The sequence below is a fragment of the Leuresthes tenuis genome, unplaced genomic scaffold (assembly GCF_036924035.1).
Source record: "Leuresthes tenuis unplaced genomic scaffold, fLeuTen1.0.hap1 SCAF_17, whole genome shotgun sequence".
Classification (NCBI taxonomy): Eukaryota; Metazoa; Chordata; class Actinopteri; order Atheriniformes; family Atherinopsidae; genus Leuresthes; species Leuresthes tenuis.
The window spans coordinates 6,670,732-6,695,572 of NW_027325371.1; the positions used below are offsets into that span (position 1 = coordinate 6,670,732).

At 41.8% G+C, this 24,841-nt stretch overlaps 3 protein-coding genes and 2 non-coding genes across 7 annotated transcripts; 4 read left to right on the forward strand and 1 right to left on the reverse strand.

Annotated features, from left to right (window-relative positions):
• Positions 1–152: 152 nt before the first annotated feature.
• grna (granulin a) lies at positions 153–10,257 on the reverse strand. 2 transcript variants are annotated; one of them, XM_072368814.1, is made up of 16 exons: positions 10,148–10,256; positions 9,416–9,556; positions 8,213–8,350; positions 8,002–8,130; positions 7,144–7,225; positions 6,943–7,049; positions 6,579–6,732; positions 6,363–6,497; positions 4,976–5,073; positions 4,647–4,889; positions 4,296–4,538; positions 3,951–4,187; positions 3,108–3,461; positions 1,752–1,988; positions 1,353–1,610; positions 153–1,043 (listed from the first exon to the last, which is right to left on the reverse strand). In XM_072368814.1, the coding sequence occupies exons 2-16, from the start codon at positions 9,554–9,556 to the stop codon at positions 900–902; spliced, it is 2,700 nt and encodes an 899-aa protein (XP_072224915.1). In that variant the 5' UTR covers positions 10,148–10,256; the 3' UTR covers positions 153–899. The 2 variants fall into 2 exon arrangements, with proteins under 2 accessions (XP_072224915.1, XP_072224916.1); XM_072368815.1 differs by lacking the exon at positions 3,951–4,187 and having other exon boundaries at positions 10,148–10,257.
• Positions 10,258–10,605: 348 nt separating this feature from the next.
• slc25a39 (solute carrier family 25 member 39) lies at positions 10,606–18,456 on the forward strand. Of its 2 annotated transcripts, XM_072368827.1 has the most exons (12): positions 10,608–10,828; positions 11,847–11,952; positions 12,078–12,137; positions 12,279–12,329; positions 12,906–13,015; positions 13,113–13,180; positions 15,445–15,569; positions 15,651–15,824; positions 15,983–16,092; positions 17,008–17,089; positions 17,188–17,262; positions 17,341–18,456. In XM_072368827.1, the coding sequence occupies exons 2-12, from the start codon at positions 11,856–11,858 to the stop codon at positions 17,457–17,459; spliced, it is 1,071 nt and encodes a 356-aa protein (XP_072224928.1). In that variant the 5' UTR covers positions 10,608–10,828; positions 11,847–11,855; the 3' UTR covers positions 17,460–18,456. The 2 variants fall into 2 exon arrangements, with proteins under 2 accessions (XP_072224929.1, XP_072224928.1); XM_072368828.1 differs by lacking the exon at positions 12,279–12,329 and having other exon boundaries at positions 10,606–10,828.
• Positions 18,457–18,841: 385 nt separating this feature from the next.
• rpl3 (ribosomal protein L3) lies at positions 18,842–22,161 on the forward strand. Its single transcript, XM_072368023.1, has 9 exons — positions 18,842–18,910; positions 19,320–19,512; positions 19,796–19,964; positions 20,304–20,439; positions 20,645–20,831; positions 20,916–21,178; positions 21,261–21,356; positions 21,477–21,596; positions 22,027–22,161. The coding sequence occupies exons 1-9, from the start codon at positions 18,908–18,910 to the stop codon at positions 22,069–22,071; spliced, it is 1,212 nt and encodes a 403-aa protein (XP_072224124.1). The 5' UTR covers positions 18,842–18,907; the 3' UTR covers positions 22,072–22,161.
• LOC140274368 (small nucleolar RNA U83B) lies at positions 20,481–20,573 on the forward strand. The gene has a single exon (XR_011908324.1). It is a non-coding gene; the product is annotated as a small nucleolar RNA U83B (small nucleolar RNA).
• Positions 21,827–21,959, forward strand: LOC140274363 (small nucleolar RNA SNORA54). Its single transcript, XR_011908321.1, has one exon. It is a non-coding gene; the product is annotated as a small nucleolar RNA SNORA54 (small nucleolar RNA).
• Positions 22,162–24,841: the final 2,680 nt, after the last annotated feature.

Sequence of the window (24,841 nt, forward strand, 5' to 3'; positions counted from 1 at the left end):
TGTTCTATACAACCTTGGAATAGACAGAACTATATTCATGAAAAAAAATACATGTATGTTTTATTTAATATTGTATAAAAACCGCCAGTTTAAACAGCTCTGAAGACCTGGTGTTAAGTAAAGGCTGTTTTCTGTGACAGGAACTTCAGGGAGTGATGTGATACTTTTTAATGTTGTCATTTTCTGTATAATTTCTTCAATTGAAAACACAGAAACCTCTTCAGTCCTGAGAGGTTAAGTGGCACCAAACAGGCAATAATGGTACAATGAATACCATAAAATTACAGGTAGATGATTTATTAACAGACTAGAAATGATACCACAAGCAGATTCCCACATTCAAACCAAGTGATGTGGTTTTAGCAATGGATAAAGGTCTAACATTCAACATGAAATAGAATAAGACAGCGGTCGAAGTTTGTCACATTCAAAATCATAATAGTATGTTATTTATACCAGAAGATAGGAGTAATCATTGATTAAGAAGTGCATTTTTTAAACACAGGGCAGCTGCAGCAGTACACACAGATACAGATTATTGACAGTGGGTAAAATAATATTGCCTCTGGAGCGTTTCAGTTGTAGTCTTCTTGACGGAGTAGAGTTTCAAGTAACAAACTGTGTGTTTACAATGACAAGGATCTATCTTGATTTTAAAATGATTTACCTTCATGTTAACTAATGACAGATGTGAATGCATGTAGATAGAAACATACATCTGTTGTTCTCAACAGAACAACATTTGCCCCTTAAGTGCAATTCAGTTTTACAGTGTTGCCATTTACCACACATCTCTAAGAACAAATAATTTAAAAACATTTTTCCCTTATCAATCCCTTATCTTAACCCCTATTAGTACATTGCATTAAAAAAATTATGATAATGCATCGGGGTTATTTTCACACAATTAGAGCTCTTTTCTTGTTGGCGAGGAACACGTGCCAGTTGTGCCAGTTAAGCCCCATGTTCTGGGTGCAGGAGCCAGCGTCGGTGCAGGAGTAGCCGGTGGGACAGCAGTGCTTCATGTCGCTGCAGCACACCGCCTACAGGAAGGACAGAGGGAGCTTTAGTTATCCACTCACAACTCACCTGCACATTCTGAATGGTTATTAAAGGCTGAACCCTATGGTGGAAATCATTGTAGAACAGCTGCAGCAACAAATCCTAACTTTATAATAAGAATGTAAAAAAAAAGAAGTGTGGAGGTGTGTTTTCCTTTTCTGTTGTCAGACTTACTTGTTCATTTAGACACATTTACATTTACAACTGTAGCATATAGTTAAATAACTTTCATTAGGAAGGATGTAGCTGGAGGGAGTACACTGGACTTATCACTGTACTATATGACATACATTAGGAGATGGACAGCAGCCCCAGGTAGTGTCAGACGTTTTGCAGCAGGTTTCATCATCACTGCAACTAAACTGGTCATCACACTTGATCTCTCTGTTCTTTAATGGAGTGAAGGAAGGCTTGTAATCGGGTAGATACACTGGCGTCAGTGGGACCGTCTCCAGCTGCAACATGATGAGCTTGTGACATGACATGGAGGCAATGTCACAGGTGTAACCCTGCGGGCAGCAGTGCTCCTTATCTGGGCAGCACACAGCCTGCACACAACGAATGACACCTCTTATTTTACATAGGTAAATCCTGATGAAGCTAATGTAAACTGATAGAGCACCTTATATTTTCATGTCAGAGCTTCTTTGTCTAATCTCCCGCACACAAAAAACCCACACAGCACTCACATTTTGCAGCGGGCAGCAGCCCCACTGGCCCGTGAACAGTCTGCAGCAAGAGGTGTGTTCAGGACAACGATTCACGTTGTCGCACTGCACAGAGCTGGAATCAGCCTGGACGCTCGTGGTAGCTGTAATCTTGGTGTACCATGGAATCACCACTTCTCCTTTGATGCACGAGGTCTGTTTCTCATCACACTTGTAGTTGGTGGGACAACAGTGGTCTCCATCAGCACAGCACACCGCCTGAGGAGAAATGGGAGAGGAAGTGTTACTTTCACTTCATTCATTCTGTTTTCAGTTCTGCTTTTATCTGTTATGAAGCGCAAAAGTTAGTTACAGAAAAAACTAGATCAGTCGCAGACCATAACTGTTGCACAAATTTTCAAAGTGCCAACAAAAGGATGCACATTCTCTTGGGTGATTGCAGCCTGTAGTTGATTGATTTTGATGTTAACAACAGAAATGAGAGTTGAGATGCTAAATAATGAAGTGTGATGTAATGCAAAGTAGGGTCAAAACTGATTTCCAATTAATCCTCTGGGGCTTAAGAAGCATATAATTAGCTGTTTGCAGCTGACTACATAAATGTGTGACTACAGTGTGGGTGGGTTTTTTCCAATCAAGTAGAAACAGAATTGAAAGAACCTTTAAAAGACACAAATGTCAGCTGGCTATCTAACTGCTGAGATATCTGTGTGGTTTTGTCCCCATGCATAAGAACTAACTTCTTTTGTAGGAAAGAACAGTTAGTTTAGTTTTGCCTCTTGTGTGTTGTTTGTGTGCAGAAGAGCTTTCTGTCAACCATGTCATTAAAGTGCGCCACATTTCTTCTCATCTATTCTCCTCATTTTGTACTTTAATGTGTTTCTCCAGATTGAAATGTAACTGTTGTTATTTTTTGTGTCTCTTCTTTGAATAGAACCAGTTTGGATCCATATGTCAATAGAAAGTGTGAGACAAACGCTTTTCTCCGGCTACATAATCATCCCTCAAATGCATGCCTCAGGTTGTTGTAACCTGTGACAATACTGTGAGGCCAGATTGTCAGAAATTATCAAAATAATATCCGTATGTGCTATATTTGCGTTTTTTTGGAATATCAGTAAACTGGATCACAACTATGGAGCACAATGTTGCATATCGTATGTTTGTGGTAATGTGATAGTGAAGCTCCTGGGTCAAGAGAAACAATACAACTAATACTAAGACACTTCAATGAAAAACATCCCAAAAATCTATTTTCATTTTGAAATTTAGCTGAAATCACACACACAACCTGTATCGTTCTACAGACAATCCAACAAAACACTTCGGTGATAGAAGAGTGACTGCAGGTCAGTAAGGCTGTGAGGAAGAGCGCACCTTCGGCAGTGGACAACAGCCCCACTTTTTGGACGAGGCCATGAAGCAGCAGGTGGTGTGCTGAGGGCAGCTGGTGTGGGCATCACACTGAATCCTGCCCTCTACTTCTGTATTCTTCTCATCCTCCTCCTCATCAACATCTTCTTCCTCCTGGTCATTATCTGCCTCCTGTGCTGTCATCTCTTCACCCTCATCAGTCTTCTCTGTCTCCACTGTAGCAGTTTCATCAGAGGGAAACGCAGGAATCTTCTGTTGCATGGGCGTTGAGCCTGACGCGCCATTACAGGTGAGGGTGGCCAGGTCACAGGTGGTGCCAGTTGGGCAGCAGTGTTCATGGTCGTCGCAACAGACCGCCTTTTATACAAAATGACAGCAAAGCTTTCAATCACAAACATTAAGAGACATTTACAGCATCTATAAGTATCTGTAAAGCTCACATGTTTATTGAATCTAAACCAATAGAAAAAGCCACGTTTCCACTATTTGTATTCAGCTAAGATAGCTCCTGGTGCTAAGCTTTGCTGAATGACATCAGCTGACAGCATCATATCAATAAAATACACGACGGATGCCAATCGTTTCATTTGTCATTCTACTTCCTTAAATGTGACGCAGTTCCTTTAAAAGAGTGAAGTATGACAGTTTATTATGGACTTAAAACAAAACATTTTGTCATTCTAAACATTTAACACTTCATCTGTCTGTAAGATTCTTGTTGAGAGGGTTTGTTGGGTGTCTGGAGTATATTTAGTGCAAATTGTAAAAGAAATCAAACCGAATAAATCTGGGGAATGTTGTCTACAAACTGTCTCAACCATCAGTGGTGCATGTTGGTTTGTTAACCTCAGGCAGAGGACAGCAGGCCCAGCGACCATCTTTGGTTTTACAGCAGGTGGTGCCATCAGGACAAGAAGAGCTGCTGTCACATGACACATTCTGCATCTGTGCTCCCACCCTGGGGATTGACGGGATCTTTTCCACCCAGGGCAGAGAGAGCAGGCCGTCCTCACATTTCTGTGCCGCCAGGTTACATTTTTTACCTTTTGGACAGCAGTGTGTAAAGTCTTCACAACAAACAGCCTGGGGATGATAAGATTGGAGAGTTGGACACCATTAATACATTATTAGCACCTTTAACTCAAAAGTTTTAAACAGTGTAATTAGAACTCATTGCATTCATTATCTCACTTCTGGTAGAGGACAACAGGCCCAGCCGCCCTCTTTGGTTTTACAGCAGGTGGTGCCATCAGGACAGGCGACGGTGTCGTCACAGGGAACATCCTTTAGTTGAACCTGAACACTCTGCCTGGAGAATGGAGGTATCTTTTCCACCCAGGGCAGAGAGAGCAGGCCATCTTCACATTTCTGTGCAGCCACGTTACATTTTTTACCTTTTGGACAGCAGTGTGTAAAGTCTTCACAACAAACAGCCTGGGGATGATAAGATTGGACAGTTGGACACCATTAATACACTATTAGCACCTTTAACTCAAAAGTTTTAAACAGTGTAATTAGAACTCATTGCATTCATTATCTCACTTCTGGTAGAGGACAACAGGCCCAGCCGCCCTCTTTGGTTTTACAGCAGGTGGTGCCATCAGGACAGGCGACGGTGTCGTCACAGGGAACATCCTTTAGTTGAACCTGAACACCTTGCCTCGGTATTGTCTGTACTTTCTCTACCCATGGGATGGAGCATGTGTTGTCATCACAGGTCTGTTCAGCCAGGTTACATGTTTTACCTTTTGGACAGCAGTGTGTAAAGTCTTCACAACAAACAGCCTGGGGATGCATCAGATGGGAAACCATAAGAGCTTTACAGATTAAAAGAGGGATTTATTTTTTTATGGAAGATGGCGAATATGTACCTCAGGTAGAGGACAGCATTCCCAACTACCCTCTTTGGTTTTACAGCAGGTGGTGCCATCAGTACAGGCAGCTGTATCATTGCAAGGAACGTCATTGACTGGAAGAAAAACCAACAGGAAAAAAAACCTTAGTTTCACTGGGAAAAAAATTAACAGTTTCTTCCTTTTATGAGAAAAAGCAAAACGGAAGTAAAGATTTTGAAATATTAAAGTACCAGGGCATGATAATAATGCAACTTAATGGTCAATTTTTGTGGAGTAACACATTTCACTGAAATATTTAATCATTGGCTACATTTAGTGTATTTGGTCAAGAACAGGTGAGCAAGTGCATGTCTGGGCCAATAGTGCTGTACACTGTGGCTTCTGGGAGGGCTGGATCAGGGCTAAGGACCTGAAGAAAGACTGTTGTCTTTCATTTAAACCTCAACAGACCATCTCTGCAGCATCAGTTTAGTCTTAAGAGGAAATACTGTAACTTGTAACAACTTTAAGATGAGCCATTTCATCATGTATGCACTGACACAGCAACAAATTGTACAACATAAAACCCTTGACTTCTGCACAGAAGGGATCTGGTGTGGCTTTGTTATTCTTCAGGTGGACATTGGTTTGGGTCCTAAAGGAAAAGGACACCATAAATCAACACAAAGTTGTAATAAGTAGTAATCAACTTTATCTCAAGATGAAACATTTATATCCTTAAGGGAGTGGTCTCTTCTGGGATGACCACATTCACAACACATTTGGGGTCCCTGAGAAGTTTAATAATGTAAATCGTATATTGTGGCCCTCGCAGTCATAGAACTCAGCCTTATGACATATCTATGGGAGATGGTGGAGTGGAGCTCTGTCACACCAGGAAATGTGTAAGCGTGTTTGTCAACATCTCCTCAATGTAGCTGAACTAAAGCCTCATCAGAAATGGTCTCCATGGAAGGGTGGCTGTCAAGAAGCCATTCTTAAGGAAGGGTAGGAAGGGTAGAAAGGCAGCCGACATCCAAAGAAGAGCTTTGGGATGTCCTTCAAGAAGCCTGGAGAACTATTCCTGAAGACTTCTTAAAGAAATACAAAAAAAGTTCAAGAGGGTTCAGACTGTGTTGAAGAATAAAGGTGATCAGACCAATTATTATTTTTAGAAATGTGCCAACCTTATGCCTTTACTATATTCACAAGCATTTGTGGCCAGATCGACCGTGTGGAATATGTAAAGTATATTATCATGTAACTGATATAGCGAGATGTCGAGTTGGTAACTTTGTGCCTTAAACTTTGAGAAACTACTTCAAAATGTTGTGGTGGATAAACATGACATTGTGATATAAATTGTCCTTTTTATTTTTATGTATGCTTGTTCAAATACTGTGATGCATGACTGTGATCTAACCTGCTTCTGCCTCAGCAACAGATGACACTGGTACTTCCTCCTTGGGGAGAGGAACTGTATTGGCTGTTGTGACCTCTGGGTTTTTTCCTTTTTCGGTATCCTCTGCTGCTTTAGAAATCACTTCTGTCTCACCACCTTCAGTACATGAGTTTTAGACAATGATTGCTCAGTATGAGGAAGTATTTTGGGTTTTATGAGCACCACAAACAGGCTGACCTTTCTGGTTCTCCCAGTCTTCTCTTATCCTGGCAGGGAACTTGGCCCACATTGGCAATTCTTTTTTGGTAGATGGGGAAACACATTTCATGTGTCCAATGTCACATGTAGTGCCTTCATGGCAGCAGTGTAGCTTATCATTGCAGCACACAGCCTATTTAGACAATAAAGTCACATGGAGTATCACCTCAGAACCGTGCAGGATAAGACACAATAAAGACATAACTGCACTCAGAGACACCACATGCAAATCCACCATTTGACTTTTACCTAATAATCTCATTTATGATTAGAGTTGTATTAGCATGTAAATCTGTCTGATATGTATGTGTGTAGGACAAGAAAAAGATCAACCATTCTGTACCTTTGGCATTGGACAGCATCCCCACTTGCCTTCAAGAGTTTCACAGCAAGTTGTATCATCAGGACACTCCGACACTCCGTCATTGCACAGAACTGTAGTCACAAGCTCTGTCACAATATAACAGGAACATAAACTTTTAAAAAACTTGACAAATAGTGATTGTAAGGGAGTTTAAGATGAAAAAACTTGTAGGATTTCAACCTTTCTTGATGCAGGAACGGCTGTCAATGCTGCACTGGTGGCCCTCAGGACAGCAGTGTTTTCCATCAGAACAGGAGACTCCCTGACGAAATTATAAGAAAGAAAGTAAGTGAAAATGTATGGGTGTATTCAGTGATGTGAAACAAACAAAAACACTTTCAGACAGGAACTATGTAACATCTAACTGCATGAACAAAAGGTTGAAAGGTCTTGTGCTTATTAGTCAGGAAATTCAAACCTAAATGTAAAGCTGGTCTGCACTTATGTTAGACAGAAGTGGTGAAATTTTATGGTTTTTGAAGCCAGAGGCTTCTTCAATAATCTAATATACCTGTCAAACCGATAATAATGCATTACTTAATATTTCAATCTCATTCGAAAGTGTGAGATACACCACTGTGCACCGTGTAGAGCCACCCCTCATCGCTTAACATATTGCCAGGAAAACAGGAAATAGGCACAAACATGTGCAAACATAAATGGAAATAAAGTATATAAGGCTATATTTTGGCAGTGTATCATTTATACGTTTGGCATATTGGTGTGATTTCAAATGTACCTCAAGGCTAAAAGATGTTGGCAAAAGTGGAGGGTTTCCACATTCAGATTCTGGTTGTAAATATGTTTAAGGAAATTTTGAAAATACTTCAAATCTGGTAGAAAATATCACTTGTTGGGAGAGATACTATGGCCGTTCAAAAAAGAATGAAACAATATAGTTCTTGAATATAACTGGTTCAGTAAAATGCAACAACAAAATTCTTCAGGTTTCTGTGATCATCGTCTCAGCAACAACATGTTAAACTTAGGCAATACTCCCTGAAAGGCTGCATGTCAAATAAGCGCTGGTTAGGTTACCTTGGCTAGAGGGCAACAGCCAAACTTTGTCAAAGCCTTCAAGCAGGAAAACTCAGCAGGGCAACGTGACAGATCGGGACAGATGTTATCATCATCCTCACCCATGTATGTCTTGATCATCCTGAAAGACTGCAGGAATGAAGAATGATAGACAATCTGAATATTTAATCTTGGTTCATGAACTGTTTGGTACTCTGTCTGTCACGCTTACTTTGGAGACAGTGGGTTCATCAGCAGAGATCCTTTCCATCCATGGGATGGACACAGTGGCATTCACACAGCTGGACGTGGCTGTATTACATAGTGTGTCTGCAGGACAGCAATGGATGTGATCCTCACAGCACTCAGCCTGTGGAGGCAGCAGTAGTAGAGACACTTTGACTACCAAAGTTTCTGAAGGACTATCACACAAGCTGAATGGGGCTTGTGCTTTTATCTGGTTTGTAAAGTAGAAAAACACTACTGACAATGAATAGCACAATTGTTAGATAACTTTTCATTTAGAGTACGAGAGAATGGTTATCTTAGATGTCAATTTTACTATGATATGACTGAGGAACAATTAACACGCTGAAGCTAAAGTCTATAAGGACACAACAGCTGAACAACTTGGTTTATGATTAATAATAATAATAAACTAAAATCTAAAGTAATCTAAATTAAACTAAATGCAGCTGGCACACACATTCACAACTGAATTATTCTTAAAAATCTAATCTGATCCCAGCTAGTTTCCTTTTTAGCGGACTAATAGTTTTAGCTCTCTATAGTTTGTATGACTGAACGTATCTATGTTTGTGGAAATAATAATCAGTAATCAATAATTTAAGTATCTAAATAAAAACACTCTTTTAGTAAAAAAAAAAATTAGGTTACTTTAGCTATAGTTGATGCAAGCTGCAACTATTTCAAGCTAACTTTAGCTAGATTTGGTTCTGTAATAGCTCAGTATTAGACTGTTAGTTTGAAGCTATTTCAAGCTTCAAGTGCTGATTGGTATTTATATTTCTTTGAATAAACATGGCAGAATAAATGTTGTAAAGATCCTGGTATAATTAGTAGGGACTTCTTTTTTGGTTTTGTATGAAAATCTGCTTCAGTAAAGTTAAAAAGAAGCAAACCAACTGTATTCAAAACACCGGATACATTTTCTGAGATCAATAGATCTAGAGGTTCTGTTTTAAACAAACTTAACAAGATGATGCACATTTACTCATGAAAATGCACCCTGCTCCAGTTTTGTACAGGAAACAGGTGTACATATAAAACAACTAAGCATAATAGCACCATTCCAGCTTGCCTGAAGAATCAACTTGACCCTGGTACAGTGACAGTGAAACTTACAACAGGTATTTATGATTTCTTTGTAGAGAAAAATAACCACGGAATTTGGGTTGTGTGCGGTGGCATCTACCTGATCAAATGGGCAACAACCATAGCCATTTGTTGGGCTGTTGCAGCAGGTGTGTCCTTCTTGACATCTCCCTCCATCTGGACACTCTTCAGCACCCACCAGGGCCAGGAGAGCCCAACAGATCACAACCCACCTCTGCATCTGCAGGCAGGAACCACACACATGCAGAGGGTGTTAAAAATGGAAAGTGAAACCTATGCATGAGTAATCCCACCTTTCTACATATCTAACATAAAAAATGATGTTTTTTTCCTCATAAAGAAACTTTTGAATTCATAGAGCAACAACGATGCTATGGTATTTTCACAAGCCAACGGATAATTCTTGACCTTGGCACTGTGGCTACATAAAAATTTTGGCTTTGTTATAACATTAAGAGGGACAAACAAAAAACCAACACAAACACTGTCTTGCACCAACACGTTTTGTTTATTTCCTGGTAGACGAACAGTTCCTTTAATGAATGAATAAGCAAACACAATAAGGGTTAATATAAAATAACTTTCACTTTCGTTTAGTTTACACTTAGATTCAGAATAAACTGGATATTTGTCAAAAGAAACCTATTAGACACCATAAAGATTAAACCACCGTAATGACAGCAAGTTCAGATTTAACACTGTTGTTCAAATGTGTGAATCATCAAGTTTTAATAGTTCAGTGACGTGTATTCTTTATTTAGAAAACATTTTGGCAGTTAAGGGTAAAAGAACAAGATCAGATTGGTCTTACCTTTGTGAAGGACTAAAGAGCTGTTGTGAGCTGCCAGGTGTTTCACAAATGTCTCACCGCTACTCAGCCAAAGTGGTAGATTTACGTTGGCTTTAACCCGCCCCCGAATGGGAGGGTTAGGAAATAGGTGGTTTCCAGCTACCCTAAGAAGCCAAACGTCCTGCTTTACGTTTGATCTCTCCTATGAATTTAAGTTTCTAATTATAAGACTAGTTTGCATGACTTGTCTAAATTATAAGACTTGTCTAAATACGATTTATTTAGTGTCTACGGAGAAGCTCCGTGCTTCATTATAAAACAGAGGACACTTGTTTACACGCTGCAGCGCACTGCAGCTTCGTCTCCACTAGGCGGCACCACTGCAAAGCAGCGACCAAAGCAAATCGAATCCAAGCGCTGATCTACAAAGCATATGCACAGGCCGCTTCCGGCCATTCGTGACAGCCATCTTCGGCCGTCTTGGGGTGCACATGTTTGTGAAATCCGTTTCAATAGTACGTCAGCCTTTTGTGACATATTCCCCTGAACAGCCTTGGCTGCAAGTTTAGGCCGACTCCGATAACATATTGACGGGCTCTCTGTTATGAGACGCCCGAAAAAGCTGAGGCACAGCAGACTGGCTCCGAATAACATGGGTGAAGACACCTGTGTTTCACAAAGAGTCTGGCAGCCAAAGTAGAGGTGAGTGATGTTAGCTTAAAAAGGGGAAGTGGAGCACGAAAACAGCCCGCTAGTTTGTCAGCTAAACTGGGTTCTAATGCTGACAGTTTAAAGACTTTTTAACGACTTTGATCAATTAGACGTTTTTGTTTGAAGTCAATTGTTCCTGCTCACCCCTAGTGTGGCCTAAAATGTTCACGTTTTATTAAAAATTGGAGTTAGCAAGCTAACACTGAAAAAGAACACAGTGTACCAACGCTGGATTTCCTGCACCGTCTTTAGGCTGTGAGGTGTTTTCAAACTTAAAGCCTTAATCTAATATAAACTGAAGATAGCCTTTGTGTATTCTCATTTTATCGTGTATCCGGTCTCCATGAGTATCATGTTTGTTCGGGGTTACGTGACAACCTTCCCTGAGGCTTTGTGTAACGATGAAGGACCTTCTCATGTGAGGGCGCACGCTCACAGACGCATGTTCCTGGCTAACCCTGAGGGCCATGTGGCTGTAACTGCCACACTAAACTGTAATAAACTCCTGAAACTGGACACGTCAGGGGAATCAAAATGCAACCACACTGTCAGGACGACTAGTTTGAGGCGGTTGATCGTTGTTGAAGAAGTGGATCAGGAGGCGAGGCTGTCACTGGCTGCGTGGTGAGATTGGAGACCTGCATGGAAAAGATAAGCTATCAGAACATTTCAAGGACCTAGCTTTACCAACTCCACCTTGACACATCCCGTTCAGTTCAACTAGAGTCAGGCTTACTCCTCCAGCTTTGCCTAATGTCCTTTGGCACTAATTTGGGCATTTATGCGGCAGGTATCACTCACCTTTGATACATAACAGGACTTTGACTCAGCCACAAACTTGGTGTAAGGTTGCTCAGCCTTTGGGACACCGTCACGCCTCTTGAATTTTCTTTTACACAACAGTGGGACTCGGATACTGTTGACAGGATCAGAAGACGCCTCTGTGAAGTTTAGTGACTGTGCATGACATTCTCGGCGTGACCTGCTGTATTTTTCTTTGGTCTGACAGGTGGGCAGGATGGGGGAGCGGACCGTTGGCGGCCCTGTGGCTGCGATCTCTCCAGTGCAGCAGATGCTGGCCTCTGGCACTGGAGCCCTCCTCACATCTCTATTTGGTTAGATCATAGAAAAAAAAATTGGATTTTTTTTTCTTTTAAACAGAACTTTTAGTGTTTTTTGTTTTGTTTTTCCCATTTTGCTTGTTGTTATGCAGCTTGTTTACAGTTAAATCTGTTTTCAGTCACACCGCTGGACGTTGTGAAGATAAGGCTGCAGGCTCAGCAGACTCCCTTTAACCAAGGTAGGAAACCATGTCCTCTGTGTAATCACTGAGTTTGCTTCTATCTCAATGCTTTGCTCTTGATACTAACCTCACTTCACCTCTCTGCTCGGTCTTTATGCCCTGTCCGTCACCTGGCCCCCCTTTTGCTTCGTGCCCCAGCTTTAGCCCGTGAATCTGCACCATGGGGTGGTGTGAGCCGTGCTTCCAAGTGTGAGTATTGACCGGCCGCTGCAGTTCGCTGAAACAGCACTATTTTCTGTGCGTGGCCATATGCTAGATTAACAAACAGAAGAAGAAGAAAAAAAAAGTCCCTTCTTCATAACGATGATCAGAAACACAGACAGTGTAGCCCGAGCTTTTCTTTTGCGAGCTCTATCACTCACTTGTGATCCTGACCTCATATAAATGTTTTCTATGTGTAAAACCTGTAGGGGTGGTTGGGAAATGATTCTTTTTTTAGTCTTTTCAATAGTTAGTCAATCATCAGCCTTAAATAAGTAAACAGAGTAAGCAGTAACAAGGATGGCCCTGATGTTATCTTCTGAGTGGCTCTGCGGTCAGTGCCTCTGCCTGTATTATTAATGACTTTCCTCTCCCTTTTGTGAAGGCTTGTATACCTTAGTTTGCCGGCTCATATTCGTACTGTCAGACACAAATTGTCTGAAAAATATCTTTATTCATAGATAAACAGCTGGAAATCTTGGTCAGCTGGGGTTCATACAGTCGCTGCCTGCTTAGCGTTGGGTGTTATCTGCTTCTTTGACCGCTGTTTGTCCTCCTGTACAGGGAAGTGCTTCCTGTATTGCAATGGACTGATGGACCACATCTATGTTTGTCAGAATGGAACCAGTTGCACCAGCTGGTACAAAACACCAACACATTTCAGCGGGACTCTTGTGAGTGGCACCACATTTGCGGTTTTGTTGTTGTGTCAGTCTTTTACCCCAAAAGAAAATGATCCAGGATGTCTTTCTTGTTTTATTTGTGCGACAGGATGCGTTTGTGAAAATCACACGCCATGAAGGAGTCCGGTCTCTGTGGAGTGGGCTGCCACCAACACTGTGAGTGTCACCTGGAAAATGCATAACTTATAACACAGAGGGCATCGAAGCGGCAGTCTTTATAAGAGGTGGTAGATTTATCTGAGTACTAAGGAAAGCAGCTTCAGTGCTTCCTTTCCCATCTGAAAAACCAGAAAAAAACACACTGACGTTCACCATTCGTTTCATCTGCAGCACTCAAAGCTGCACTGACTTATATCTTACTGCCTTGGTAATAAAGTAATATTTTTACTCAAAGTTCCACCATGAGATCAGCATTGCAGCCTTGTGTGAGTGCAGTTAAATACGAACACACTGAACACATCTTTTCCCAGTTTCCTTGACTTCATAACAGTTTCCACCAAGGTCAAAGGAAAAAATGTAAAAGAAAACATAAGAAGTATCGTTTTTTGACTACTCAGTGGTGCCCTTGGTGTAACATACAAGGAGCAGAAGATGAGAGGCGTGTCAATCAAAACAAAATATTTCTTACAGTCGCAAACATCCTGCGAGTTAAAGCAACACCTGCCAGATGCTCATGAACAGATCTCTGCGTATGAATGACAAAAATGTATCCATGTACACGGTCGTGTGTAGAGCAAAACACACATTGGCTGAAATTAAAAGTCTGAAACCTTTGGTCTGTTTTTCTCCTTTACAATCTTATTTATTTATGAAGCCTACAAATATGACTGTTGCCCTCAGATCAGAGTCTTCAGTCTGAGACCGTCGGCCTCCATTCAGATCAAGTTTGGGGGGAAAAAGTCACCACAGCCTTGCTTTCTGGATGCTGTAATAATCAAGATTTTGTTGTTTAATCCCAGACATGCTTTGAAAGTGAGCCAAAACAACAACAAAATATTTGTGTTTAACATTTCCAGACCACACAAAATGCATAAAAGAAAAGTCAATTATCTTAAAACTAATGTATCAGACTCTTCTCTTGGTTTGACTGCCTGGACATGTATATTTATGCATTAACCCTCTGGGGTCTGAGCCCATTTTGGTCGTTTTTCAATACTTTTGCCTTTATATACCACAAAAAAATTGTTTGGCATACCCATGCTTGGTATCTTTTTTTTTTTCAACACAACTTCATCTATCTATCTATCTAATAGTTATTTTTTCACTTTGACTTACTTTATTAACACATTGAGCCCAAAAATACACAGAAATGATCAAATCCGAATTTAAAAAACATACTATTTATTACAATAAAAGACACAAACATGCTCAATGAACTGTTTTGGAACTTGAAAAGGGTAACATAGGTTGCAAATATGAACAAATAAATGTAAAATTTAAATAAAGTAATGTTCTTCTGTCTTCTTTCTTCTCCTCAAAAACATCCGCCGCTAACTGCCGCGGTTGGCTTCCGGTTCAGCGATTTTTGGCGCTCCCCGCATCCCGTGATCGATGTAAGATGTCTCTGGTACATTGGTTATGTAGAGTAGTATTAACAGATTCGACCACTTTTTCCCGTTTTCTAAAATCACAAAAAATGATGAAGACATGGAAACAAATGCAAGCCCTGCCCCTTTTTTAACGATCGGATAAATATTTTTTTACGACCAAATTGAAACCATCATATCTCCGGTTTTACGCGGTGTATCAAAGTCAAATAAAAACTAGGAGATAGTTTCAAATCTGTACTTTTGAATAAAGTTGATGACAGTGCTCTAGGTGACCTAGTTTGTTTTCTATTACGCCACAATGACGTCATGCGATCTGATCACGCCGGCGTGATCATAGACCTCAGAGGGTTAAGCAGACGCTTTTATCCAAAGTGACTATACTGGTAGGCAGTTAGGGTAGACCCCCTTACCTTGCCTCAGGTCCCCTACTGGAGGTGGTACCTTTCACACAGGGGACATGAACCCAGGTCACCCACATGAAAGGTGGCAATCTCACCACTACACTATCCAGTCCTCACATGCCTGACTCTGTCTTTCCCGCTTGTTTCTACCACCACTATCAAAAAGAAAAATGTCAAGAATTCACTACATTAAAAAAAAATCAACCCACATTTCAACAACATTTCCTCAAGTTCTTTAAAGTAATTAATGCAAGTACACTTCCAAAAATAACCGGACAGAGATGACGCCTGACGAATGTGGTTTTTCTGCAGGTTTTAGAGCAGAGAAAATGTGTTGAACACTTCTGACTGTGGAGTATTTAGTTATTTTTATTCAAAGAGCAGTTTATGTTTTTCCATTTTAAAGCTTTGCAGCACTCGCTGATTTCCAACACTGTTCATTTGTTTCTGCGTGTGTTTGTGTGCGCAGGGTCATGGCCGTACCAGCCACAGTCATCTACTTCACCTGCTACGACCAGCTGCGGGACTTCCTGAGGTTCGGTCTGGGACTCCAGGGCAGCCACGTCCCTCTTCTTGCTGGCGGCCTCGCCAGATGTAAGTGCATGAAAATCCCACACCAACCCCCGCTGTATTATGTGAGCAGTTTTCTGTAACTCGTGTTTGGGTTTATTGCAGTGGGGGCTGTGACGGTGATCAGCCCTCTGGAGCTGGTTCGGACCAAGATGCAGTCCAGACGTTTGACGTACAGCGAGCTGCGGGTGTGCATCCGCTCTGCGGTGGCCCAGGATGGCCTGCTGTCGCTGTGGAGGGGCTGGGGACCCACTGTTCTCAGAGATGTGCCCTTTTCTGGTGAGATACGTGAACATGTCGAAGGAAAATATACTTAAGGGCTGTTGTAGAGACACAAAGTCAATCCAGTCTATTGACCCAAACGGGCTGTTGTTTCTTCTTGATTAGCAAAGCAACAAGTTAGATTCCCAACTATCCCTGTTTGTGTGTATCTGCAGCTTTGTACTGGTATAACTATGAACTGGTGAAGGCCCAGCTCTGTGAACAGCATGGAATGCCTCAGGCCAACTTTTCCATCAGCTTTACTGCAGGAGCCATCTCTGGAGCTGTGAGTACTCATCAGCAACGCTAACACACACTTATCCTCTGTTGCTGCAATGAAGCAATGCTTAAAGTAGCATGTTTTCATAATAAGTCACTTACTAGATTTCCATCCAAAATGTATTCTAAAATCTAACGTTTGCATGTGTGCGTCCACGACTGTTCCACTAACCCAGTGTTTCTCAATTCCGGTCCTCATGACCCACTGCCCTGCATGTTTTCGATGTTTCCCTCCTCCACCACACCTGATTCAAATGATCAGCTCATCATCAAGCTCTGCTGTGGCCTGATAAGCAGCCATTCATTTGAATCAGGTGTGGTGGAGGAGGGAAACATCGAAAACATGCAGGGCGGTGGGTCATGAGGACCGGAATTGAGAAACACTGCACTAACCCAATTTTTTTGTTAGGAGATGAGTTATCAAGATAAGTTAAAGTTGATCCAATGTGTTTTTCCACAGTTGTTTGTGCAGTGTTGAAGAAGAGCTGTAGAACAGGGTAAAGGATGCAAATGAGTGCCAGTCAAAGCATGAACAAAGGGGAAAAAAATGAATGTGATGGAACGTCTGGTGACAGGGAACTGAAACTGAATAAATAAAACTGTACTGGAATGATGACAGCTAAGTGATCTGGCTCAACCCTTAGGATTTTTAAGGTTATTAAGGGACTGGGAAGCTCCTTTGTGAAAATGGAGGTTGTTCCATAGATTTAGTGCCGCCTGTGTTTATGACCTCAGCTTATCTGATATCAAGATCTTGAACAATGTGTTAAAATCACGAATGTGTGTTAATTAGGACAGAGTTTGACGCACATTCTGGTTGTAATGTTCGAGCAATAATTAAACAGCATTCTTATATAATATTGGGGGTTTTGAAGTGTAACTCATTGTATTGCTCGGGTAATGAGTGTCCTTGTCTGTTTAGATTGCTGCAGTCCTGACGCTGCCATTTGATGTTGTAAAGACTCGCAGGCAGATCCAGCTTGGAGAGATGGATACTCTTGGAGGTCTGTGCTTGTATATAAACTTAATTTAGACATATATGTTGTAGGAATGTGCTTACAGTGACTCATCATTATTCCTTTTTGTTATTACTCGCTTTCAGTAAAGAAGACCGCATCCACCTGGCACATAATGAAGGATATCTGGGCCGAGTTGGGCTACAGGGGCCTCTTTGCAGGTACGCTTCTATTCTGACTTATGTTCAAAAAAACATGCTGTTTTATTATGCAAAAAAGTGAAATTATGTTTTTTCCAGGTTTCATGCCCAGGGTGATCAAAGTGGCCCCGGCCTGTGCTGTTATGATAAGCAGCTATGAGTTTGGGAAGGCCTTCTTCCAAAAAATGAACCTTGATCAAGAGCAGCTGGCAACCTGAAGGCTGCCAGTGTGGCACTGGTTGTTGTCAGTTTGGAAAACATGAGGGTTTTATTATGAGGACAGCTGAAGATTAAGATTAAAACTTTGAGGATGGACTTATGCTTCTCCATGCAGATTTGCTCTCATGAAATGGTAACAAGAAAGACTTTGGACAAGCCTACAACCACAGCCACAAAAAGGAGCCTCAGCAAACCTGAACACTGAGGGACCACAGACTTTTATGTGTGTTTGACCTGACCTTCACAGGTTTAAAAGCAGAATTAAGTGTGTACGTGAAGGAACTCGCACTGACTTATTCCAAAAGTGATGAAGTCACAGATTCAGTCTGACCACAATCACCCATGATGACAAACCTGAGCCCACTCACCCGCTGTGCATGACAGTGTTGGAAGCTTAATGACTGCAACTTCATCTGTACTGTGGCATGAATTGTAGACGTTTCAGTCCTCCTTACAGACTCAAGATAAGCTGCTACCACTTGCATCACTGCATAAACTGAAAGGAATAAAGCATGACAATTTATGGTGATTATCTGCTATGTAGATGACTTAAAAATTTGTTTTTGTATGCAGGATAGATATGTTTTGATTTTGAGTTGCAACAGGAGAGCTGTGAAATTAAATGACAACAATAGTTTCTTGTGTTTTGTGGAATATGCCTCTGCTTTGTGGTCCTAGATCTCGTAGAAAGACATTTTACGACCACTTTACATGTCTTCATGTGTGCACGATGCATTTAGCAGTTAATACTACAGTTACATCAATTTCTGTGAAAAATCAGGATTTGCTATGAAGACTCAGGTAATGGTTGATGGACAAAAACAAAGGGTTTTCAAAAATGTACCGAGTGGCATTCTGGTGACAGTGCTTTAATGTTCCTATCCACACACAAAATGATCAAACTTAAAAACACTGGATCATAAAACAAGTTATTTCTGCCTTAATTTGACTGATGTAAATGTGTGTCTTGTTTTATATGAATAAAATCATATTAAACGGTGCCATAACCTGATTTTTTTTTTTTACTAAAGAAATCACATATTTAATAAGTATGCTGGTTTAAATGACCAAAATTTAAAAAAAAAAAGCAAACATCAGTTGCTTACATTAGTCATGACAGCAACATGGATTTGATATGTGACATTAAAAATTAAAAATGTACACTAATTTAAATTTGGTTTTAAAAGTTATGTTCAAGTCAAACTAAAGAAGATGCAAATAAGAGAGTCATAATTATTCTATTATAAAAAGTTATGTGTTGTACGGTATTTAAGTTACAAGCGGACAGCGACATCTAGTGGTTACAACGTTTAATATCGCTACGACCGGAAATATAATGGGCGGGACTTCTCAGGCGATAATTACGCCGGCTCTCGCGATATTTGCTCAAGTATATATTAACAGTTAGCCCGGTAGACGCTCTCTTTTCAATCGGACTGGAGACAAAATGGTGAGCTCACTTATCTTTAGCGTAGGAATCCTCTTATCATCTCTGACATCCGCCACGATTTGCTGTTTACGATTAAACAGATTGTGTTTATCAAGTGTTCTGATTATATTTATTTAAATATTTCCCAGATATTTCAGTCTGAAATGGCAGATTTCGTGGTGCATGCGTAGCCATACCGGCAACTGGTAGTCCAAAATGGCTGCTTGTCGAAGGCCGATACGCAAGTTTTTATTAAATTGCAATGCTAAATCATTACGAGCACATTACTTTTAACATTATGTGCAATTAATGGTTTAAACTGTAAACGTTAAAGTTCTCATTTTGTATCAACGAATGGCGAGAGGCACATTTACATTCACGGAGGTTGGCTTGCTAACGCTTTTACTCAAGCGGGTGGTTTTCTTTACAGTCCCACCGAAAATTTTCGGCTCCACGTCACGGATCTCTAGGCTTCTTGCCCCGCAAGAGAAGTCGCCGTCACCGTGGAAAGGTCAAGAGCTTCCCCAAGGATGACCCCAGCAAGCCCGTTCACCTGACTGCCTTCCTTGGCTACAAGGCTGGCATGACACACATTGTCCGTGAGGTTGACAGACCTGGCTCAAGTAAGCGGAAGTTCCTTAAATAAAATCATAGCAAATTCCTTCTGTAATATGGATTATTATGATGATAGATGTGAGTAGTTGCTTTTAGAGAGCAATATACAAGCTATTATTTTAAAACGTGGTGTTCTGCCTGTGATGAGACACTCGACGGGCGGACAGAATGGGTTTATACCCCTTGCTGAATGTCGAGCACTGAGCGCAGTCTAATCTATGAGTTCAGTCAATCATGCAGGATAAAATGCAGTGACAAGTTGGATAACCTGAACATGTGGTGTTGTGTCAGAGGTGAACAAGAAGGAGGTGGTTGAGGCTGTGACCATCGTGGAGACTCCTCCCATGATCGTGGTTGGAGTTGTGGGATACGTCAACACCCCCCGCGGCCTTCGTTCATTCAAGACCATCTTTGCTGAGCACATCAGTGACGAGTGCAAGCGCAGATTCTACAAGAACTGGTGAGTTAAAATTGAAAATCATACCAGATGTAGTTGAAGCAGATGTTAGTTGCCAGTGGAAATTAAAACAATGTTTTCACTGAGCGAGTCTAACATCACGGTGGCCCCTGTGGCAGCTCCTCTCAGGTGCTGCCTGCCCTGATGAGCTCCGGGCTCCTCTGGCCAGTGGAAAGTGCTTCTTAGAAACTGTGCCATGAGCCAAAATCTTCTTTAGCTGATACAGCCCTCCTTACCCTCATGAGAGGAGAGATGGCTGGCAGCTATGCACTGTGTTCTTCCGCTGGCCCTTTGGGGTTATGAAGGACCTGTGCCAACCATTTTGTCACTTCATGCTTGTAGGTACAAGTCCAAGAAGAAGGCTTTCACCAAATACTGCAAGAAATGGCAGGATGATGATGGCAAAAAGCAGCTGGAGAAGGATTTTGCTGCCATGAAGAAGTACTGCCAGGTCATCCGTATCATCACTCACACACAGGTCAGTATATTACATTCCTCAGATAAGAATTTGTCGTCATGTTCTGTCAGTGATGAGACCACGGAACCTGCGTCAGGCATGGCGCCCGATAGTTATGAGGATATCTTCCATGCTGCCTTCCTTCTGAGACTAGAGATCTGAAATGGTTATTTATCTGATGTGGGTTTCACTTGTGTTCGGTCCTGACCTGGTTTCTTCTTTACAGATGCGTCTGCTGCCTGTGAGGCAGAAGAAGTCCCACCTCATGGAGGTGCAGCTGAATGGCGGCACCATCTCTGACAAGGTGGATTGGGCTCGTGAGAAGCTTGAGCAGCTTGTGCCGGTCGGCAACGTTTTCTCCCAGGACGAGATGATCGATGTCATTGGCGTTACCAAGGGACACGGATACAAGGGTATGATCGCTAATGTAGTCCTGAACTCACAAAAGCAGCTTCAAGGGCACAATTGACTCTTACAAAGCATGTCTCAACTTTCAGGTGTGACCAGCCGTTGGCACACAAAGAAGCTTCCTCGCAAAACCCATCGTGGTCTGCGTAAGGTTGCCTGTATCGGTGCCTGGCATCCTGCCCGTGTGGCTTTCTCTGTGGCCCGTGCTGGTCAGAAAGGTTACCACCACCGCACAGAAATCAACAAGAAGATCTACAAGATCGGCCAGGGCTACCACACCAAGGATGGCAAGGTGGTTAAGAGTAACGCCTCCACGGAGTACGATCTGTCCAACAAGAGCATCAACCCCCTGGTGAGTGTCATTTGTGCAGATTAAAAACCATTAATGGTTCAACGGGGCAGCAGAGGTGACTCATCTCTTCTTGTAATTACAGGGTGGATTTGTTCACTATGGAGAGGTGACCAATGACTTTGTCATGGTGAAGGGCTGCGTCGTGGGGACCAAGAAGAGGGTGCTGACTCTGCGCAAGGTCGGTTCAAAATGCAACAATTTGTCTGTCATCCAGTAACTATTCTAACCTTTATTTTCAGTCTGTTTAAATTGACCTCTGAGCCACAATTTGTAAAACTTCTTTTTATTCCTTCTGCAGTCTCTGTTGGTGCAGAGCAGCCGTCGTGCTTTGGAGAAGATCGACCTCAAGTTCATCGACACCACCTCCAAGTTTGGCCATGGCCGCTTCCAGACCGTGGAGGAAAAGAAGGCATTCATGGTAAGGCGTGTTAAAAATGAAAGCTTGAGTCTCTCACTCTTTAAGGATAAATGGATTAATCTGTTCCAAACCTGGAACATGAATAAAGCTAATATTTCACCGTTTCTTTTATCTACTGATCTGAACCTGAGGCTTTGACTTAAGCAATTTCATGGGTACAAAAAAAACCTTCACGTGTAGTCAGTGCAGCTACAATTGTCCCTCAGCGGATGTCATAAGTTGCTGTTTCCCTGCACTGTTCGTAACCTGGTTCAGCTCTCAGTATGAACTTTGGGTTCCATTCCAGTGCCACAGTGATCTCCAGTGAGGCAGGGGAGCAGTGCCCATTTGTGCTAGCTCCCTGTTCACTCTCTGGAAACACCTGCTTTCCTCTGCTAAAAGCAGACCATTGGGTGTTGTCGTAAAACTCATCATGTTCTCTCTTCCACAGGGACCGCTCAAGAAGGACCGCATCGTCAAGGAAGAGACTGCATAAAGCCCCTGACTACAGATGTTGTCTCTGCAGTGTTAAAGATCACCATTGCTACAGTTGTGCAGAGTTGTTTAATAAAACTAAAAACCAAAACATGTCCTTGTATCAGTTTATTTGATATGGTGGTTGAGTGGAGTGACTTTTTAGGCTTTATGCTACAGTGAAGTTGATTAGAGGAAGAAGTGGACAAGTCCTTATTGGGAGCACTGGTAAAATACCTCATTTAGTCACTTGAAAGCTCACTATTAATGGAAAATGTAACTAAAAGTTGAGGCAGAGTTCTCAAAATCAGATAAATGCAGACGGTATGGTTGAGAAGGAGTCCTGGCATGTTCTGTTAAAGTATAAAATTACAGCCTCTATTAGATTTGGTTGCATTGAGCTAAACCTAAAAGCCTCCAGTTCTGCACCACAACTGAAAAGGTTGACATCAGCTGGAGGGAGGGCTGCCACCTACACACAACTGATGGACAGCAAGTCGCCACATTTAGCCAACATTGCATGTTTTTAACTGGCTATGTGTCCTTGAGCTGTAAGGTTTGCATTTGGCTGACAGAGCTCCAGCAGTCGCAGGATGGTAATTAAGCCCAAGCATAGTCTATTCTGACTCATCAGTGCCAAAACTAAGACCTTGGCTTCAGCGGGTAATGAGGAAGACCCTGAGAGGGCTCTGCAGACCGCTTAGATATCCTGTGAAACACCTGAGACATCTGCATAATATTCAGCTCTCTTAGCAGAAATGTGGATTTACAGTAAGGCTTTTCAAGGTCCCACCCAGCACACCTGGAGTTGCGGGGGTTGAAGGACAGCTGTTCTCTGTGGAGCAGCATTTTAAGTATTGGATATTTTCTCCACCAAAGCAGTTCTGCAATCAAGATATTCTCTAATATGCTGGTGCTAAAAGTGAGCTTGCTGCCCATGTTGAGGAAGCAGGGGGAGGCCTGTGGCTGGAGGACAGTCATGGGGATGGTTTTGCTGTTACTTAATCACCTCCAGAGGCTTTGACCCCTGACCCTCTGCGCACAAGCAGAGCTCGGCTTTACATAACACCCCCTTCCCTTCCCAATTAATGTGGCCATTAATTGCTCCCTCGGTCCCGTTAAGGTGAGGTGCATCTGCTCAAAAAGCATCTTTGTGAACCTTTCATGTGAGCCCATCTGCACCATTTCAGCCTGTTAGTCTGGTCGTCCATCATCCGTTGAGCTCTCAGAATCAGGCTGATGAAGGAATGACTTATGAGGAGGGGACAGATTTAAAGATGGGGGTTTGGATGATTATCTAGAAATATTTTAATACGTGTTAAGTGTCAGTTTGTGGTTACTTTGCACGAACTTGTTAAGTTTAACAGATCTTTATCCCTTTTTAGTTCTTGTGCATTAGTTTGTGGCCCTAATATATCTCAATATGTATTAATTGGTAGTTCTGCCTCCCCTTTGTGCCTCACTTTTTAGTTGTCTTGTGTTTTGTTGTCATTTTCTTCGGCTTTTCGATCTTTTGCATCAGTTTGTGGCTGTTTTGATTGTCTGTGGTAGTGGTTTTGTATTGATTTGTGATTTTGTCTTTTTTTAAACCTTAAAAAAACCTGCTGACTTGTTGGGTTATTTTGAGTAATTTCTATTGACCATTTCGTAAATGCTCATTTTGTGGGAATTATCGTTGCTTTGAATGAATTCATTCATCATTCACGAATGCCATTTCCAGGTTGTTTGTGCTGCACGCTTTACTTTTCAATCATTTTGCATTGATGAAGCTGCTGAAGGTATTTGTGCGGTTTTTGATTGTTTACCAGATTTTTGTGTATGTTTTGCATGTATTTATGGTAATTTTGTGACACCTTTTTAGTTATTTTGTGCATTTGTGGTTATTTTGCATGGCATGCGTTCCCCTTTGTTTTGCTTTGTTATTGCTGTTACACTTTCGTACATCTTAGTTAACATTCACTGTCTGTATTTACCTTTTGTCTTACTTTGTGGTCACATTACAATACGTTTGGTTATTCTATTTCCTGAACCAACGGAGGTTCAACACCACCTGTTGCCAGTCACATGGCTCTGCACCTGATGATTTATCATTTCAAATGACTTCTCTTAAAGGACAGCAAAAAGGATTCTGTATTGTTTGTGGCTCTTTAAAAAAAAAAAAAAAAAGTATAAGTCAGTCCATGTGCATGTATGTGTGCTACCATGCAGTGGAACCTCCAGTGCAGTGCTGTGGTAGCAGCTGTTGTTAGTGGGACAGCAGCCAGGTAACCAGAGTGCATGCTGGGACAGCAGAGCGGATGGCCAAGCGTTTGATTTATGTGAGTATGTGTGAGTGTGCACTTGCCTGCACATGTATGTAGGTGTGTGCATCTGTGTGTTGGTGTTCTTCCTGGCATTGTCGACATCCGGCTGGCACAGAGTCAGCAGCGTACCGTCCTGCTGAGTGAGGGTAGTGGCTGCGTGGTGCCGTGGCGTGGAGTCTGACAGGAGGACAGACTGTTGGAGGGGACGACCACACACTCAGGACCATTATTACACACGAAGGAGGCCACAGGCGACAACTGGTCCAACAGTGACCATCTCACAGCTTGACAAGTGTAAGGGACAGTTTTGTGGCTAAAATACCAGAAATTTAGATCTGAAATAATTTTCCCTTCAGGATGTAGTTTATCTACAACAAGTTTGTTCACTGAATAATCATTTAGATTAAAAAAAACTACATTTTCAGTCAGAATGAGGGCAATGTGCAGTAATGATGCAAACTGTAAGTTTTTGTTTCACAACATTTGAGA

Bases quoted from the DNA above. Each gene is read 5' to 3' on its own strand.
- grna (XM_072368814.1), bottom strand. From the start codon at position 9,556: ATGCAGAGGTGGGTTGTGATCTGTTGGGCTCTCCTGGCCCTGGTGGGT. The intron at 6,498-6,578 runs GTCAGCCTGTTT...CATGTACTGAAG, and splicing joins AGACTGGGAGAACCAGAAAG to GTGGTGAGACAGAAGTGATT. The intron at 4,890-4,975 runs GTACATATTCGC...ATGCATCCCCAG, and splicing joins AATGCTGTCCTCTACCTGAG to GCTGTTTGTTGTGAAGACTT.
- slc25a39 (XM_072368827.1), top strand. From the start codon at position 11,856: ATGGGGGAGCGGACCGTTGGCGGCCCTGTGGCTGCGATCTCTCCAGTG. The intron at 15,825-15,982 runs GTGAGATACGTG...GTGTATCTGCAG, and splicing joins CAGAGATGTGCCCTTTTCTG to CTTTGTACTGGTATAACTAT. The intron at 17,090-17,187 runs GTCTGTGCTTGT...ACTCGCTTTCAG, and splicing joins AGAGATGGATACTCTTGGAG to TAAAGAAGACCGCATCCACC.
- rpl3 (XM_072368023.1), top strand. The intron at 20,440-20,644 runs GTCAGTATATTA...TCTTCTTTACAG, and splicing joins GTATCATCACTCACACACAG to ATGCGTCTGCTGCCTGTGAG. The intron at 21,357-21,476 runs GTCGGTTCAAAA...TTCCTTCTGCAG, and splicing joins GGGTGCTGACTCTGCGCAAG to TCTCTGTTGGTGCAGAGCAG.